The sequence below is a fragment of the Dendrobates tinctorius genome, unplaced genomic scaffold (genome assembly GCF_039654945.1).
Source record: "Dendrobates tinctorius isolate UK_male_01 unplaced genomic scaffold, ASM3965494v1 ptg000265l, whole genome shotgun sequence".
Lineage (NCBI taxonomy): Eukaryota > Metazoa > Chordata > Amphibia > Anura > Dendrobatidae > Dendrobates > Dendrobates tinctorius.
In genome coordinates, this window is record NW_027361932.1 from 5,813,128 (window position 1) to 5,833,380 (window position 20,253).

Here is a 20,253-nt window from a genome sequence, read left to right on the forward strand (position 1 = left end):
AGCCATCCACAACCTGTCCCCTTCATACATTTCTGACCTCATCTCCTGGTACTTATCTACACGGAACCTCTGATCCTCACAAGAGCTCCTTCTCTACTCCCCTCTTATCTCCTCTTCCAACAATTGTATACAAGATTTCTCCCGCGCATCACCCCTACTCTGGAACTCTCTACCACAACATAGACTCACGCCTACCATGGAAACCTTCAAAAAGAACCTGAAGACCTACCTCTTCCGACAAGCCTATAACCTGCAGTAACCAGCGATTGACCAAGCCACTGTACGACCAGCTCTACCCTCGCCTACTGTATTTTCACCCATCCCTGGTAGATTGAGCCCTCGCTTGTAGGGTCCTCTCTCTTCCTCTACCAGTCGTGACTTGTATTGTTTAAGATTACTTTATTCATTTTTATGTATACCCCTTTTCACATTTAAAGCGCCATGGAATTAATGGTGTTATAATAATAAATATATATGTTATACAATGTACATATCGTAATTTGCGGATTATAAGGCGCACCCCAAATTTTGAGGAGAAAAATAGGAAAAAAACTTTTTTTTTTTTTAATGAAATGGTGGCGCTTCTTATAATCCATGCTTCTTTTTGCTTCCCGAGGGTGGTGGCTGCGGTGAAGCGGGGCCCCAGGGTCGCTGCTGGAGGAGGCAAGAGTGGAGCGTTGCTGCAGGCTGCAGGCTGGGATGACGGGGTGTTAGGATGTGCGCCGCTGTGGGTGTTCAGTGGTGCGGGGGCTCTGCCGACGTTTTGTGAAAGCCCAGAGCCCCCTGCGCTTGGCTTACTGTGCGGTGGTCTCTGGAAAAATGGCTGCTGGAGCATGCGCAAATGGAGATCTCGGGAGATGAGATCTGTGCTGATCTTGGGATGAGTTTACTCAGAGAAATCCAGTATTTCTTGTCAAAATTATATAAGCTACCAACAAAATATCAAAAAAAGTCTCCCAATATCTTTAGTAACAGATTGCGTGCCTAGGCTTTAAATATGATTAAGTAATCAAGCAAGTAAGATCGCTGAAATTTACAGAAGCCTCGAAAATTTGTAAAAACTTCATATATAGTACAGTACATATACTTTTATTTTTATTTTTTTTGTTGTCAGCCTAGTGTCTAATTTTAAGAATTTATCTTTTAGGCTGAGGACTTTAGACGGATTTGGAAAACTCCACCTCGGAATAAGGCTGGACTTTGTCATAATGTCCGAAAAACTGATCCAGAGAGAGGCGAGGAGAGAGTTGGAAGGTAAAATTAAATGAGGGTTGGTTTTTTTGTTTTGTTTTCCCTTGAACCCAGATCTGGTTCTAAGTTTAGTGACCGGACCCTAATCTGGATTTAATACATTTTTATTGATTTTTTTTTTTTTTTTTTTGTCCTTCCATGTTTCTTACTCCTACTAGAGAGCTTGCTCATGAGCAGGGTGTCCCGTGGGTGGAATATTGGGAATTTCTTGGTTGTTTTGTTGATCTTTCTTCCTCGGATGGCATGGGAAAACTCGAGGAATATCTTGGTAAAAAGGATACAAATGAGCAAATGCAGCTGGAACTTGATCATGAGATTTGCAACAAGTATAAGACTCCATCCCCAGCAGGTAACCTATGCTTTGACTAAACTTACTGATCATATTATCAATTCAATCTAGAATATAGCATTATGGTGTTTGTTTTTTATGTAATTAATTGACTTGGAAGAAAGTTGGTTAAAGATAATTATAAATTAATTTTCTTTGCAGGAAAAGGAAAAAAAAATTGTAACTCTGTTTCTGTTGGAGCATTTTTAGAAGATGAAGATGATATGAGTCTGGAAGAAATAAAAAATCGCCAGAATGCAGCCTTGAAGAATAGTCTTTCATTGAATTCTACTGAGACAATCACAATCCCTGAGTGCATCATGGATGCAACATCCCTGCAAAGCTGTGGCCTCGATGAAGAGTCAAAGCGAAACTACTGTAGTCCAGTGGAGAACGAAAGAATCCTTCCTGGAGAACGTAGACAACAGCATCGTTTGCCTGAGGCATTGCTATCGCCTGTATCCAATCTCAATGCACAGTTTGAAAAAATGTCCTTAAATGAGCTAAAGGAAACCAGTAACGAGAAATCTCCATCAAATGATTGTTCAGTGTCACAAAGATTGAGTCAGATGACCGTTTCTGATGATCATGTAGAACTCTACTCCAGTAGCCCTGTGACAAGGCCAAAATCTGAGTTAATCAAGATTGCTAAATCTTCTAGTTCTAGCCAACTGGACCACCCTTTATCCCCAGAGACTAACACTGAATCATCCTTATCAGATGCTCTTTCACATTCTTGCAGCCATCTACATGTCATGAAAACTCCAACTATACACCAAAGTAATGGGTTTCTGTTTCTTCATGGGTATGTATACAGTATGTGTAGTCCATGTGATCTTTCATCAAGCAGCTGGTAGTAATGATCATAGCTTGATTTGTTGTATTTGTGGGCTTAATTTGGTTATATTAATAGGCTTGTCCCAGTTTTAAAATATTATGCTTAAGGTTGCAGAAGTCTAAAATTGCAAATAGAGCAGTTTACTTACAGATGCTTCTCACAAAATTAGAATATCAACTAAAAAGTTACTTTATTTCAGTTCTTCAATACAAAAAGTGAAACTCATATACTATATAGAGTCATTACAGAGTGATCTATTTCAAGTGTTTAATGTTGATGATTTGGGTTTTCATTGGCTGTAAGCCATAAAGTCATGATCTGTTAATTAGAATACTTTATAACGGGGGGCGTGGCCTGGAGTGAGATGCGAGCAGACATGTGCTGGTACAGCTCCTTCAGAGTATCTAGTCAGATCATACATATCGTGACACCCAGCAGCATTTCTCTGCCTCCCTGCTGTGAGCCTAAAGGTGCATTGACATTCCGGGATCGCCCAGAATTTAAAAAGCTACCGGAAAAACGCCGGGGACCCGGACAGAAAGGCCCAAGATGGTGCCCATGCCACCGGAGGGCTGGAGGTGAAGGAGGGGTCGGAACAGGGAGAGTCTCGGAGGATGGACACTGTAAGCAAGCTGCAGCGATTTGCCAGGAACACAAGGGAGACTCGGTGCCAGGCAGGAGATGGAGGAGACACGCACTCTCTGCGGAGGTATGAGAAGGGAGAGGAGGAGCAAGAGCATGGGGAGGAAGAGGATGATGAAAGTGAAGATGAGGGACGGAGTGGCTCACAGGAGGGAGACACAGGACGTGGTGAGATGACTGCAGGGCTGCTGCGGGGGAGCTGATATTACCAAAGGAGCCGACCCTAAAGGATGTTTTTCGCACCATTATACACTGTGACTCCTCCATTCTCAGTATGGTGACGCAGCTGGGCGGTATCCAGGTCGACCTGTCCACATTGCAGCACACTTTGCATGTTTTGAAAGAAAGGATGGGCGAAGTCGAGAAAAGGGTCAGTTCTGCGGAGGACTATATAATAAGAGCCGAGAAGGGAGTGTAAGCAAATGGCAGTGGCACTAACCACTGTACGAGCTAAAGCGGATGATCTAGAAAACAGATCCCCGAAGCAACAACTTGAGGCTGATCGGCGTACCAGAAAAAAGTTGAGAGTAACACCCCTACGGAGTTTTCTGAGAAGTGGATACTGGATATACTGGGTGCTGATAAATTGTCTCGATTCTATGCCATCGAACTAGCCCATAGGGTCCCCACACATCCCCTCCCCCCCCTGGACGTCCACCACGGACTGTAATAGCTAAAATACTCGACTATCGGGACAGAGATACTATTTTGAAGCTTGCTAGGGATCACCCTGATCTTGTAATCCATGGCTCTGCAGTCTCCATCTTTCCGGAATATTCAATTGAAGTGCCGAAACCGAGAGCTAAGTTTATTGGCATCAAGAAGAGGTTCTGGGAGATTGGTGTGATATATTCCATGTTATATCTGGCTAAATTGCAGGTCGTGGCTGCGGATAAAGTCCTTTTTCTCTCTGAGGCCAAAGATGCACACAGGTGGCTGGACTGCAGCGAGAAATAACTGTGGATGGAGAAGGCAAAGGATTCTGCGGACTGAGGGTCCCATGACCTGTGTGTCTGTTCTGTCATCTGGTGTCCCCGGTGGTTTTATTGGGATTTCTCTGGGGAGAGCTAATGGTTTAATTTTTGTTCACAAGGTCAAGTCATCACGGACCCCTGCGTTCAGGGATCCAATAAGGGGCTGGATATGGAGAGATTAAGGATGGCTATGGATAATATACGCCAATTTACTCTGTCGCCTTATTGGGGGACACAGAACCGTGGGTGTTATGCTGCTGTCCACTAGGAGGCGACACTATGCATAATCTGAAAAAGATTAACTTTGGCTCCTCCTCTGCAGTATACACCCCTGGACGGTGTCAGCCTTCTCCAGTTTTTGCTTAGTGTCGCAAGGAGGCACACCTTTTTTTCTTTTTTTCCTTTCGTCGGAACAGATGAAGAAAAGTGGGTCTCCAGCGAGACTCCCGGCATGGCTCCTTCCTTGGCCCCCTTTTTAGGGGTGCCCAGTTGAAGTAGAGATGGCAGTCCCCCATGTCGCTCCTTCCCCAGTCCCTCGGGTACTGGTCCGAAGTTGAGACCCCCCCCCCCCTCCTTCCCCAACCCCCTTCAGGGTCTGGGTTGAGGTTGAGGCAAGGATGAAGACCCCCTGACGGTGACAGACGCACCCTCCCTAATCCCCCGCAGGGGGCATTAGGTTGAGACGCTGCAGGTAGGGTCGGAGTACAGACAGCATTCTGCACCAGGGACCCCAGCCCAGCTGTGGGATCCTGCTGGGGCCGGGGGAGGGTGCAGGCAGACGTGGCACAGCAGAGACAGGGCTTTCTGCGCCCCTGCCTCTGCAGCAGCAGTGGCTCCATGGCGCTCCAGGGACCCCCCACACAGGAACCGCTAGCACTGCTGCCCCCACCGCTAGCCAGTCGCCCATTCTGGGGGGGTCCGGTGCAAATCCGACCCCCTCCCGGACTACCGCGCCGCTCTGGAGCCCTCCTGGGCATCAGGCCTCTAATTTAGACCGCGGCTTCGGCCTAGCCGAAGCCGCCGCCTTTTCCCCGCCCCCCGGCCCGCCCCTGGCACGCCCCCCCGGATGACGAAAATGACACTGCAGTGTCATAGAAGGGGCGGATCGAGGCAGGAAGGGCGCGCTTTTACATGGCCCAGCGCGCCCTTTTCCAGCTCTCCGCCCCCTTCCCTCTCCACCTCAGAATCCGGTGGCCATCTTGCTGCACCTGGAGGAAGGCAGCACAGAGTCTCCGGGGGGCACAGGACATGGGGCTTATCAGCGCTGGACCTAAGGGGAGCACCGGTGGGGTAAGATCACAGCTGGGTCCTTGGTACTCAGCTGTGAATTCCTATAACCTATAGCGCTCTCCTACTCCTTTTTCCTCTGCGTAGATACCCCTGTAGGGTCTATTAATCAGCCTAGGTACTATGTCGGGCTCAAAGAAAAGAACCAGGCAAGACTGCTTTTATGCAGTCTGCACAGCCTGCAAGGCCACTCTCCCCAGCGGCAGCACGTATCCGCACTGCCGGGACTGTACCCAAAAAAACGGAGCAGAACCCCAAGAAGTCCCTACCAACGCTTCTGCGACCGCTACTGCGCTGGAATGGGCAACTCAGATGTTGCAGTCTATGACAGTCTATAGATAACCTGACCTCCACATTACTGCAGGGTCATATCTCCGCTATGAACGTTACCCAGCAAAGGGACGTCCGGTCTCATGATCAGGGCGCTTCCGACAGTTCGAGGCGTAAGCGGACCCACAGGTCGCGTTCAGCTGTGTCCTCACATAGCAATAGGTCTTCCCCCTCCAGGGAAAGACACAGTGGCCTCAGGTCACCGAGGCCGTCCCCTGATAGAGAAGGAAGACACCAAGGATTGGACAGATCCGCCTGAAGTGGACCCTCCAGTCTCTGGGCTGGCAGCACAAACGCTTCTCTCGCTGCCGGACAGATCAACCCTCAAGGACACGGCAGACAGACAAGTCGAACGCATGGCTCGTTCAATCTTTGAAGCGGCAGGTGCCTCTTTGGCTCCCGCATTTGCTTTAGTCTGGGCAGCCAAGGCCATCATGGCTTGGGCTGCTCTATTGCAAAAGGGCCTTCAAGCTTCAAATCCTCAGATGGCGGACCAGGCGGTGCAAATTGCAGTGGTGGCAGATTACATGGTCCTTGCAGCGTTGGACTCTGCAAGAGGAATAGCGGGAATAGCATCAAACGCCATTACAATCCGGCGTATTCTCTGGCTAAGAGAATGGAAAGCGGATGCGGCCTCAAAAAAGTCCCTAACAAATCTCCCGTACTTCAGTGGCCGTCTTTTCGGTGAAAAGCTGGATACAATGATATCCAATGCTACCGGGGGCAAAAGTACTTCCCTCCCTCAACTAAGACCAAAACGCACGTTTAAAAGGCGTAATCAATCTCGTTTCCGATCCTTTCGGAATTCTTCGGGCTGGTCCGTCTCACGCCCAGCACAAAACCGTAATCGTTCCCCCCGCAGGGACAACACACGGCGGCACAGAGGCCGTACAGGAACTGGCAATCAAAGGCAAGCCAGGCAAAACCTAAAGGAGGAAAACCTCAGACTTTTCCCTCGTCCTGACTCATGCCCTCTCGAAGACACCCCACTTGTTGGCGGACGACTGCTACTCTTTCAGCAGGTCTGGCTGCCTATTACAGAAGACAAGTGGGTCAAGGAAATAGTGTCTTCAGGATACAAAATCGAGTTTACTACCAGCCCACCGCACAGGTTTTTTCCATCTGTCCCTCCAAAATCCCCGCTCAAAGCTCAGGCCTTCCGTCAAGCGGTTTCTTCCCTCCTGCGAGCAGGAGTCATAGTGCCAGTCCCAGCAGAAGAGCGCTTCCGAGGGTTCTACTCCAACCTGTTCGTGGTGCCCAAGAAGGGAGGCAGCATCCGACCCATACTAGACCTCAAGCAACTCAACAAGTACGTTCGAGTTCGTCACTTCCGCATGGAATCCCTCCGGTCAATCGTTGCGTCTATGGAAAAAGGAGAATATCTTGCCTCCATAGACATACAGGACGCATACCTGCATATACCAATTGCTCCCGCCCATCAGAGGTTTCTCAGATTCGCAATCAGCCAAGACCATTATCAGTTTGTGGCCCTCCCGTTCGGTCTGGCCACGGCCCCCAGAACATTTACAAAGGTCATGGCAGCTACCATGGATGTTCTGCACTCCAGAGGCATAGTAGTCGTTCCATACCTGGACGACCTTCTCATCAAGGCCTCCACCCTCAAGGACTGCGAGGTCAACGTCTCGATCACGATCGACACTCTGACGCGCCTGGGATGGTTAGTCAATTTACAGAAGTCCTCGACTACCCCGAGTCAGTCTCTGACCTTCCTGGGGATGCTATTCGACACCTCCAAGGGTCTGGTGATCCTCCCCAGGGACAAGGCACTGGCTCTCCGTCTGGGAGTTCACACACTCCTCCGCAAGTCCCCCAGATCTCTCCGGTATACCATGAGAGTACTTGGCAGGATGGCAGCAGCAATGGAGGCGGTACCATTTGCCCAGTTTCACCTCAGACCCCTTCAACTGGCCATCCTCAAGTCCTGGGACAGGAATCCGTTCTCCCTCGACAGGGAGTTCCGGTTATCAGCAAACACCAGGAGGTCCCTGCACTGGTGGCTCAAGCCAACCTCGCTTGCAAGGGAAAAATCCTTTCCGGTCAATGGAAGGTTTTGACCACCGACGCAAGCCTTATGGGTTGGGGCGCGGTGCACCTACATCACAGAGCGCAAGGCAGGTGGTCACCAAGTGAATCGACCATGCCCATCAACATCCTGGAAATTCGGGCCATCTTCCTGGCGTTGCAAGCCTTCCATCACTTGCTGGCAGACTTTCATATCAGAGTACAGTCGGACAATGCCACGGCAGTGGCATACGTGAACCATCAAGGCGGCACCCGCAGCATCCAGGCGATGACCGAAGTAACGCGTATCCTACAGTGGGCGGAGGATGCAAGGTCGGTACTCTCCGCGGTCCACATTCCGGGCGTGGACAACTGGGAAGCCGACTATCTCAGCCGACAAGGAATGGACTCTGGGGAATGGTCTCTCCATCCCGAAGTCTTCGGTCAGATCTGTCATCGTTGGGGGACCCCGGACGTGGATCTGATGGCATCCCATCTCAATGCCAAGGTTCCCAATTTCATGGCCAGGACGCGCGATTCGCGATCGCTCGGAGCAGATGCCCTGGTTCAGGACTGGACCCAGTTCCAGCTTCTGTACATTTTTCCACCCCTCCCCCTGATCTCCAGAGTCCTGAGGAAGATCAAACAAGAGGGTGTTCCCACCATTCTGATCGCTCCAGACTGGCCCAGGCGTACATGGTACGCCGACGTCGTGCAACTCACAGCAGACGCTCCCTGGCGTCTCCCCACACGTCCCGACCTCCTGTCACAAGGCCCGTTCTTCCACCAGAACTCAGGGGCTCTCAATTTGACGGAGTGGCCATTGAGACCTGGGTTTTGACCCAAGCAGGTTTTTCACCGGACGTTGTTAAAACCATGATCAGGGCTCGAAAGCCAACTTCAGCCAGGATTTACTATCGTACCTGGAAGGTTTTTCTTCACATGGTGCGACTCTCGTGGGCAGATTCCACTTCCCTATTCTCTTCCAAAGGCCCTCGGGTTCCTTCAGTCAGGCCTGGACGCCGGGCTATCCCTGGGCTCGCTGAAGAGCCAGGTCTCAGCGCTTTCAGTGCTCTTTCAGAGGCGTATTGCTAACAAGCCGCAAGTGTAGACTTTTCTCCAAGGGGTTTCCCGATTGGTTCCCCCCTACAAACGTCCGTTGGAGACGTGGGACCTCAACCTGGTCTTGACAGCACTACAGTCACCTCCTTTTGAACCCCTTAGGGTGGTCTCACTCCGCTTTCTATCGCAGAAAGTGGTTTTCCTGGTGGCAATCACCTCGCTACGCAGGGTGTCTGAACTTTCAGCTCTTTCCTGCAGACAACCCTTCCTGGTTTTTCATCAGGACAAGGTGGTTCTCCGTACAGTACCATCCTTCCTTCCGAAGGTCGGGTCCAGCTTCCACCTCAATGAGGAAATATCACTACCGTCTCTTTGCCCGGCTCCCGTTCATAGGGTAGAGAAGGCTCTGCATACGCTTGACCTTGTCAGGGCATTGCGTGTTTACGTGTCTAGGACTGCTCCTTTCCGGAAGTCTGATTCACTTTTCCTTCTTCCAGAAGGCGTTCGCAAGGGCCTACCGGCTTCCAAAGCCACCCTTGCTAGGTGGATCAAGTCCACCATTCAAGAGGCTTACCGCCTCAACAATTCTCCTCTTCCGGCCGGTATCACGGCACACTCTACGCGGGCGGTAGGGGCCTCTTGGGCCATTCGGCATCAAGCCTCAGCACATCAAGTGTGTAAGGCAGCCACTTGGACTAACCTGCACACATTTACAAAACACTACAGAGTGCATACCCAGTCCTCAGCGGATGCGAGCCTGGGTAGACGGGTCCTGCAGGCGGCAGTACTCCAAGTCTAGGGGACTGTCGGCACAATATTCGTCCACTGCTTCCCACCCAGGGACTGCTTTAGGACGTCCCACGGTTCTGTGTCCCCCAATAAGGCGACAGAGTAAAGGAGATTTTTGTGTACTCACCGTAAAATCTCTTTCTCTTAGCCTTTAATTGGGGGACACAGCTCCCACCCTGTAGCCCTTGCGGGCCGTTGTTACGGTTGGGTTCTCATATTGTTGTTTGAGCCTGTTTATAGTAGCCTTTTTTTTTTACAGGCATGGTTATGTTTCTGGTATATTCCTCCTAATGCTTTTGCACAAAACTGGAGAAGGCTGACGCCGTCCAGGGGTGTATACTGCAGAGGAGGAGCCAAAGTTAATCTTTTTCAGATTATGCATAGTGTCGCCTCCTAGTGGACAGCAGCATAACACCCACGGTTCTGTGTCCCCCAATTAAAGGCTAAGAGAAAGAGATTTTATGGTGAGTACACAAAAATCTCCTTTTTTCATCACAGGAAAAGACATTTTTACTTTCTGGTTTTGTGTTGGGGTTAGTTTTTGGGGGAAGGGGGATTATGGGAAATGTTTTCGTCACGCTTCCTCTTCAGATTGTTTACATGCAGATACACATTTTGTATTATATGCAAGTTTGAATTGTAATGGTATGTGATATCAAAATTTTAAGATGGACTGTTAGAGGCCTGGCAGCGGATGTTAAACAGGCAGTTTTTCATTTCCTGCGTGAAGCAAAGCCAGCTTTGGTCTTTTTGCAGGAGACCCATTTGGTCCCTGAAAGGTCTCATATACTGAATGGGCGCTAGATACAAGAAAGCTACCATGCTATGTATTCTGCATATTCAAGGGGAGTCAGTATTTTGATATGTAGGGGAGCACAGTTTGAAAAGCTTACTTTACTTATTGATTTTAAGGGGTGATATGTGTGTTTACTCTGTAAACTTAATAGGCCTATGTTGCTTTTATCTATATACATTCTGCCGCCATATAATAGCAAACTGTTCCTGAAGATAATAGAAAATATTGTGAAATTCCCTGGGATCCCATGTCTGGTGATGGGGGGACTTTAACAATGTACCTGACTCTCACTGGGACAGAGGCAGGGGAAAGACCTAAAGCAGGGGGGCAACTATACTCCTTTCGGGGTGTTAAGGGAGACATCTATGACTGACTTGCGGGGGATTCGAAACACTGGGGTGCGTAAATTCTCGTGTTTCTCAACAACTTTCTCCTCAGTGTCAAGGATTGATTTGGCAGATGCTGATCCTTGTGATGGATGTAGGCTATCTGACCAGAACAGTGTCTGACCACTCCCCAGTGTATGTGTTGCTTGGTGACCAGGGTCAAATGATCAATAGTAGATCTATCTGGTGATTAAATCCCTTCTGGTTACAGCTTATTGATAAAGGGGGTGACTTGGGGAGGGAACTTCGAGAGTACTTTAAGACCAATAGGGGTACGGCACATGAGGGGATTGTTTGGGAAGCTATGAAAGCTTTTTTTAAAGGGGCTATGTATTAAAGAGATATCTAAGATCCAAACAAGCACTAAGCAGAAGGATCACCTGTCATTTCAGGAGGCGGAGGAGGCATTGATTCATGACCTATCCACTCCGGCACAAGAGGCTAAAAAAGGCTCAGGCCGGAGTTGATGCACTATCATTGTGGACAGCTGAGCAGAAAAAGATGTTCTGTACTATGCAATATTTTGAGGAGGGAGAGAGAGTAGGCCATCTTTTGACCCTAGTGGCTGATACACAAAGAGACAGAGCTTACATAGTCGCCTTAAAGGGGGAGGATGGACAGGAGGTCACGGATACTCGAGGTTTGCTGGAGGTGATGGCGGGCTTCTTTACTAATTTGTATGGGTCACAGGTGCAGCCGACTGAGATTGATAATTTTTGGCTAGATCTGGCCCTGTAAAATTGTCTATGGGTCCCAACATTTTTTTTTTTTTTTTTAGAGGAGCTGGAATTGGCACTCTCCTCCATGGCTAATGATAGGGCTCCAGGGGTAGATGTTTTGCCGGGGGAAATGTTTAAAAATAATATAAGGAACTTCTGTTGCCTGTTTTGTTGGAAGTATATAAAGCAGGGATAGAGAGGGTTGAACTCCCGCGGTCCATGCGAGAAGCCATCATTGTTGTGCTTCCTAAAAAGGGTAGAGATCCCACTGCACCGGCTTCATATTGCCCGATCTCACAATTGACAACATATGTAAAATTGTTGGCGAAGATGATGGCTAATCGTCTTAGTAAAGTGATAACATCTATAATACACCAGGATCAGGTGGGGTTCATGCCGATCAAGTCCACAGCGACGAATCTGAGGAGACTCCTTATTAATATTCAGGCGAAGGCGGACAATGTAGGGCATAGAGCGATCCTGTCATTAGATGCGGCCATAGCGTTTGATAGCGTAGAGTGGAAGTACTTGTGGGCTACAATGCGCTATATGGGTTTTGAGAAAGTATTTATTAAGTGGGTTCAATTTCTGTATACTGCTCCAAAGGCCAGAGTGCGAGTTAATGTTGTCTGAGGAATTTTCCTTATTTAGGAGTACGAGGCAGGGGTGCCCCCTGCCTCCCCTCCTGTTTGCCATAGCAATTGAGCTACTGGTGGCGGTAATAAGACGGGAGAAAAATATAGTGGGGTTCCAGTATGGAACACACGAGGAAAAGGTGGCACTCTATGCCGACGACATGCTGTTGTTTTTGGGGGATGTGGGGGGTTCTTTGTGGGCAGTGATGACTGTCCTTTGATGAATATGCCGGTGTATCTGGGATACGTATTTGGATAAATCGGTGCTTCTGCCGCTGGACCATGGGACACCTGTTGATAGAGATTGTTTAACTCAACTACAGGTAGTCGAGGAAGTTACATATCTGGGAATTAAGGTATCAAACAATCTTATGGACTGTGAAAGGCTTAATTTGGCTCCACTATTGTGTAAGTTTAAACGGAAGATTGCGGCGTGGAGGAAGCTAAACTTGACAATGGCTGGGCATGTGAACTTAATTAAGATGATACTCGTGCTTCAGCTTTTGTATGTGCTGCATAATTCACCGATCTGGTTACCTCAGAACAGATTTTATAGAATTAATGCCATCTTCCGGGATTTGATATGGAAGGGAGGTCGAACGCGTATCAAGCTAGAGTTGCAACGCCCAAAAGATGACAGAGGCCTGGCTGTCACCCAATCCATGGTTATATTACATTGGGTCTCAATGTCAACATATGGTGGGAATTGGGGGGGTATCACAAATTTTCTAGTTCAGTGGGGAAGGGTCCACTGTTGGCTTCCTTGTAGGCGGGCAGATTTCGGCTGAGTTCTAGAAGGTTTCCAACACTGGCGCTGCTTGAGAAATTGTGGAAAAAACTTAAGCAGTGGAGGGGAATAAGGGAATACACACAAGTTACACATCTATTTGGTATGATCCACGGTTAACCAAAATGCTAAATCTACAAAATTTTGGACAGTGGAGAAGAATAGGTATATGGTATGTGTCGCAGCTGTTGGATGGTGGGACGTTCAAAACATTTGAAGAACTTGAGAAAGAATTGCCTTTGGAACGCAATATGTTCTACCAGTACCTGCAACTGCGACATGCATTTCATAAGCAGTGGAGAAGATCACCGATAATGATACAGAGAGACAGTTTGAGTATACTTGGGGCACAGAGGAGTACTAGGGGTCTTATAACACTTATTTACAAGGGATTGCTGGACACATTTTTGGACAGACATCCGTTGACAGCCAAAGTTAGGTGGATTGCGGACTTGGGAGACATATCGGATATTCAATGGGAGTCGGTCTTTCAATACGACCCTAAAATCTCTATAAGTGAGTCTAGGGAGGGTGTCATAATTATTCACCATGCATAGGGTATATAGGACTCCTTTGTGGATCAAAAAGGCTGGTTTGAGAATGGATTCCAGGTGCCCGAGGTGTACGATGGATGAGGCCGATATGCTATGGTCCTTTCCGCGATTGCAGGCATTCTGGATAGTGGTCTTTAATTTGATAGAGAGAGTGACGGAAATAAACATTACTCTAGACCCATTGACGTGTACTTTAGGGCATGTAGACAGGGTGGCGATGAATGGGGAAGACTGGCGGTAATCTTCCTTGCAACATATAGCATTTTGGCTATTACATTACTGTGGTTGGATGAAGATCCCCCTACTAGAAAGGAATTTGTGAACAGAGTCAATTTAGTGATACTTATGGAGCGGAGTGTGTATATGAAGAGAGGCAAAATGAATCGCTATGAGGATATATGGGGGTTTGGTTGGACTTTCCTGGCTTAGACTCTCTGGAACTCATCAAAGACAGGATATTATGGATATAGAAATGTGTGTGCGGCATTGTATTATATGGACAAGGATCATATAAGCTTGACAGGGTTAGAGGAGGGTTTTCTTAGTTTCTAAGGGGGGATTTTCTTGTATTACTAAAAATGTAAGAGAAGAAATATTGCTGGTATATTTATACATGCCTATGTATGTATTGTTATCCTTCTCATTTTGTTCAATAAAAACTATTTGATTTAAAAAAACAAAAAAAAACTTTAACACCAGCTTGAAAAATTATTTTAAAATCTGAAATGTTGGCCTACTGAAATGTATGTTCAGTAAATGCACTCAGTACTTGCTCGGGGCTGCTTTTGCATCAACTACTGCATCAGTGCGGCGTGGCATGGAGGCGATCAGCCTGTGGCACTGCTGAGGTGTGATGGAAGCTTAGGTTGCTTTGATAGCAACCTTCAGCTCATCTGCATTGTTGGGTCTGGTTTCTCTCATCTTCCTCTTGACAATACCCCATAGATTCTCTATAGGGTTAAGGTCAGGTGAGTTTGCTGGCCAATCAAGCACAGTGATACTGTTGTTTTTAAACCAGATATTGGTACTTTTGACAGTGTGGACAGGTGCCAAGTTCTGCTGGAGAATTATATTTCCATCTCCAAAAAAAGCGCTTGTTGGCAGAGGGAAGCGTGAAGTGCTCTAAAGTTATCTGGTAGACAACTGAGCCGACTTTGGTCTTGATAAAACACAGTGGACCTACACCAGGAGATGACATGGCTTGACAAAGCATCACTGATTGTGGAAACTTAACACTAGATCTCAAGCAGCTTGGATTGTGTGCCTCTCCACTCTTCCTCCAGACTCTAGGACCTTAATGTCTAAATGAAATGCAAAATTTACTTTCATCTGAAAACAACACCTTAGACCACTGAGCAACAGACCAGTTCTTTTTTCTCCTTGGCCCCAGGTAAGACGCTTCTGGCTTTGTCTATTGGTCATGAGTGGCTTGACACAAGGAATGCGACACTTGTAGCCCATATCCTGGATACGTCTGTGTGTGGTGGCTCTTGAAGCAATGACTCCAGCAGCGGTCCACTCCTTGTGACTCTTTCCCAAATTTTTAATGGCCTTTTCTTAATCCTTTCAAGGCTGCGGTTATCTCGGTTGCTTGTTCATCTTTTCCTACCACACTTTTTCCTTCCACTCAGCTTTCCATTAATATGCTTGGTTACACCACTCTGAAGAGCCAGCTTCTTAGCAATGACCTTTTGTGGCTTACCCTCCTTGTGGAGTGTGTCAATGACTGCCTTCTGGACATCTGTCAAGTCAGCAGTCTTCCCCATGCTTGTGGAGCCTACTGAAACAGACTAGGAGACCTTTTTAAAAGCTTAGGAAGCCTTTGCACATTTTTTTTTCTTTTTTTTTGTTAATCTAATTTACTGAGATAATGACTTTTGGGTTTTCATTGGCCGTAAGCAATAATCATCAACATTAACAGATAAACACTTGAAATCACTGTTTGTAATTACTCTATATAATGAGATTGACTTTTTGTATTGAACTAAAACTAACTTTTAGATATTCTAATTTTGTACCTTTTTTCTATACCTTTCCGCATCTAAGGGTACTGTCACACTTAGCGATGTACCAGCGATCCCGACCAGCGATATGACGCTGTCAGGATCGCTGGTACATCGCTAAGTGGTCGCTAGTGAGCTGCCACATAGGCAGATCTCACTAGCGACATCGCTGGGGATGGGGGTCGCTACTTACCTGTCACACCAGGCGATCCTGCGTTCTCCCGCCCGGCTCCACATGTCGCTCGTCGTCACAGCAGGAAGCTGGCGACGAGAAACAGTCCTGAACGTTCTCGCGCGATCAGCGATAACCAGCGGGGGAGCCGGTCGTAGGTAAGTATCACACACAGAGATATCGCTAGCATTATCGCTATAACGTCACAAGTTATAGCGATATTGCTAGCGATATCTCTTAGTGTGACTTGCCCTTAACGCTAAGAGCAGCAGAGAGGCAGTGCTGGACCATGGAATGGTGACGTTTATCTCCTATTTTTATTTTATCCTCTGCAACTCTGTGGTACAATAGAATTGCACATTGCTTTGATTTGGCCCAAGTCCCCTTAAGGGCCTGTCACACTAAGCGATATCGCCAGCAATATCGCTATAACGTCAATGGTTTTTGTGACGTAGCAGCGATATTGCTTTGTGTGATACTTGCCTCCCCCGCTGATCGCGCGAGAACGTCCTGGACCGTTTCTTGTCGTCAGCTTCCTGTGGCGCCGACGAGCGATGCGTGGACGCGGGCGGGAGGACGTCAGGATCGCCTCGTCTGACAGGTAACGACCCCCGACCGCTGCTATGTCGCTGGTGAGATCTGCCTGTGTGGCAGCTCACTAGCGACCACTTAGCGATGCACCAGCGATCCTGACCGCGTCATATCGCTGGTGCATCGCTAAGTGTGACAGTACCTTTAGTATACTTTTTTTTTTTTAACCAATATTGGTCACTTAGATTTTTGTCACTGTATGGCTTTACTTTAGCTTACATTGGAGGCCTCATATTGAGCACCTACTCAGGAAATCTTTCCAACATAGTGGGCAGAGCCTTACATATATTGATGACTGTTGGCTTTCACAGTGTTGGGAGTCTAAACTATCCAGTGTGGTAATCAATGTAAATCTGCCAAAGCATATTTTAATGGGATCCAGACAATCTGTGTACAGTATGTCCGTTTTCAGTTTAGAGGCTGATACAATATGTGTTCATGAACTCGATACCTTAGTGGGCATATACATTGGCCAATTATCCAGAAACAAACGTTCCAATAAAAGTTTATTTCTCCTTCGCCTCATTGGGGGACACAGAACCATTGGTGTATGCTGCTGTCACTAGGAGGCTGACACTAAGTGAATACAAAATAGATTAGTTCCTCCTCACACTGGCTCTACCTGAACCAGTTTACGCTTGGTGTCCGTAGGAGGCACATGGGTCTGATATTCAGACCACATTTTTAGTTTTTAAAATTCTGAATTTTTTTCAAACCATTACAAGGGGCAATGGATCCCTTCAGGGATCCTATCTTCCGAAACCATCAACAGGCATGAACGTGGAGTGTCGCCTTCACGTACCCCCTCCTGCACCGTTCAAACCTATGCCTGAGCTCTATTCCTGGGGCGACAGGTCCCTTCAGGGCACCGCTCTCCTCACAACAGCAGCAGATGGGAACATGGAGTGTCTCCTCCATATACCCCCTTCTGCAGCCAGGCCCTCCACGCTGGACCATCAGCCCTGTCCATCCTGGAGGATTGGACCCCTAGGATGTCTAGAGGTATTCACCTAAGTCCGTGCAGCTCCCATTGCACCACCACTGATATATAGCGGTGTATGCAAGAAAGCAGACGGTCCCTCTCCACCTCCCTGTCAAAGCGATGACTGAGGGCTTCCCGCATGGTCCATGCTACAGCAACTCACCTGCAGCAGACAACCAGGCCCTACGATCCCCTCCTGCGGCTTCTTAACGTCTCCGTGGCTAAGTGTTGGCCAGGGTATGTATCCGCAGGAGGGCTCCAGTATCGCACTCCCCCATGGCAATCCCAGCGTCCTCCGACCTGTGTCTACAAATTTAGGCCCCGGCTTCTTCACCCAGGCTGCAGTGGTAGCTCCGCCGACCTTTGTGCTGGCGAGCGGCTCTGCCCATGAGATTACCGCTCATCGCGAGATCATTTCCTCTACTCCCGGCGGCCATTCCTTCCTCCCTGGCCACAAACCTATAGTTCCACCCACCTCTATGTCTCGCCCGCAGCTCTGCCCACACACTGGCGCATCATCGCAACATGGCCTCCTGGATTTCTGGCGGCCGTTCCCATTCACCCGGCTTATTCAAGCACACGTGCAGCTTTTGCTGCACCCACCGGGTCTCCGCAGACCGCAACTACAAACCGCGGGGCTGCATTCATTACTACCAGTGAACAGAAGAGCGCAGCGTCAGGACGATCGGCAGGGACACAGAACCTGGGTAAGCGCTACATCAACACAGAATCGGGGCTATTCTATCCTCTTCTCTGCAGTATTCACCAGAAACTCTTATCCACCCTCCCTGTTATAGCACTTTGGTAGTAGCAGGGACACACACAGGTATACTGTCTCTCTAAGACATCCAAAAAATCAGGCAAAAGTGTTTTTCACCTCATGTAGCACCTGCCAGACTGCATTGCTACAGGGAGAGAGTATGTCACTCTGCAGTGACTGTGATCCTGAATGCGCTCAGCAGCCATTTGCTGCTACTGAACCCAGTGTACCTAGCCCCCCTGAGTGGGCTTCGTCACTATCAGTCCATGGCTTCGCTAGCCAAAGCAATGGAGTCCATACACAATCCCACAGGTGGGTGTTTTCATCTGCCTGCATCAGATGGTCCCTCTACCTCACAGAATCTGTCGGCCAGTAGGGGCTGCCCTCAGTCAAAATCCTCTCGGCCATCTAAAAATCGAACCCAGACCTCTCCCGGACCCAAATGTGCCTCGCCATCCGTGATCTCCGATTCTCGCTCCCCCTCACCAGGAGCTTGCAGCGACCAGGAGTGAGTTGGACGAGCCACTCGACCTCTACTCACCAAACTATCAAGTGACTGTGGATAGCCTCTTTGAGGCTGTCAACCACACACTAAAAGTTAATGACGACTCTCTCTACCCCAGATTACACTGTCATTCAAGAAGACCAAAGGTTCTCACAGGGCCTTTGCCGACCATCCCGAGTTTCGGGAAATAGTTAAGTGGCATAGAAAGCAATCTGCAAACACTTCACAGGGCATAAGCCTCTTGAAGCAAGCTATCCCTTTTCATCGGATCTACGGAAGGAATGGGCTCACTATCCCCCAGTTGACTCACCTGTATCTCACCTAGCATTCAAAACTCTGCTATCCTTGCCAGATGGATACTCCATTAAAAATCCTACGGACCGTCAGATAATCTTGCTCAATCAGTTTTTGAAGCATCAGGTTCATCAGTCTCCCTCCTTTTGCTGCAGCGTGGGTTGCTAAAGCCGTAGTCTCTTGGGCCAATATCCTGTCCAAAACCATTCAGGAAAATAACATTCCCCCTGAAGCAGTAAATCTAGCCAATCAGATTTCCCTAGCAGAGGACTATTTAGTTCACGCTTCTTTAGATGCGGCCAACTGTGCCGCACTTACAGCCTCAAATGCCATCAGCCTCAGAAGGGTGCTGTGGTTCAGGGAAAGGCGAGCGGACTCTGCATCCAAAGTCTTTAATGTCCCTGCCTTACCAAGCCGGTCGGTTATTTGGAGAAAAGCTTGATCAGATTATCACCGCGCCACAGGAGGGAAGAGTAAATCGCTCTCCCAGCAGAATACTACACGCCCCTTCCGCCGAAAACAAGCACGTTTCCAGTCCTTTCGCACCAATGCCAGTGGGTCCAGTACAACCACTGCTTCTGGCTCAGGACGCCCTTCTCGTGGAGACACAAGGGTCCCCAGGTTTCGTACAAAACTAACCCATCCTTGAAATGCCGGCCCAAGCAATCCAGATCTAAGGGACCCAGGTCCCATAGATTCTCTACTCAATGACTTGTCGCATTGTCCAGTGGACATTAGCAGATTAGGCGGTCGCCTACTTCAGTTTTGTCACATCTGGCTCTCCGTCATTCACGATGAATGGGTCAGGGACCTGGTGTCCTCCGGATACAAAATAGAATTTTCCTCTCGCTAAGAGGACGGGGTCGTTATTCTAGTTCCACAAAGCAAAATATTCAAGGGGTTCTACACGAACCTATTTGTTGTGCCAAAAAAGGAACGGAACAGTGTGGCCTATTCTGGACTTGAAACTCTTAAACAAGTTCGTCAAAGTCCAGCACTTCAAAATGGAGTTCCTCCGTTCGGTTATTGCCTCGATGGAAAACTGAGAGTTCCTAGCATCCATCGACATCCAGGATGCTTACCTTCATATTCCAATCCTTCCCTCTCACCAGAAGTTCCTGCGCGTTGTCATCCGCGAGGAATATTTCCATTTGACAGCCTTGCTCTTTGGACTCGCCACCACTCCCAGAGTGTTCACGAAGGTCATGGCTGCAGTTAAGGCCATTCTACACTCTCGCGGTGTTGTTGTATCTAGACGACCTTCTAATCAAGGGTCCGTCCTTCCAAGCCTGCGCGGAGTGCGTCCGTATCACTTTAGATGCACTTTCTCGTCTCAGCGGGTTGATTAATTTAAACCAGTCTTCCCCTGTTCCAGCTCAGCAGATATCCTTTTTAGGAATGACCCTGGACACCTCCCGAGGGTTGGTGATTCTTCCTCGGGACAAGGTCTTAGCCATTTAACAGGGAGACCAGACACTCTGTCGCCCATATCCTCAATCCATCCAGTTCTGCATGGCAGTCCTGGGCAAGATGGTGGCATCTATGG

General features: G+C 48.3%; 1 protein-coding gene across 4 annotated transcripts in view; it reads left to right on the forward strand.

Annotated features, from left to right (window-relative positions):
* The window catches only part of ANKLE2 (ankyrin repeat and LEM domain containing 2), a 155,190-nt gene that overhangs the window by 114,161 nt on the left and 20,776 nt on the right, over positions 1–20,253 (forward strand). For all 4 annotated transcript variants that reach the window (XM_073559035.1, XM_073559034.1, XM_073559033.1 and 1 more), the window contains 3 exons: positions 1,148–1,254; positions 1,410–1,600; positions 1,742–2,384. In XM_073559035.1, coding sequence (XP_073415136.1) covers positions 1,148–1,254; positions 1,410–1,600; positions 1,742–2,384 — 941 coding nt within the window. The remainder of the gene's footprint in view (positions 1–1,147; positions 1,255–1,409; positions 1,601–1,741; positions 2,385–20,253) is intronic.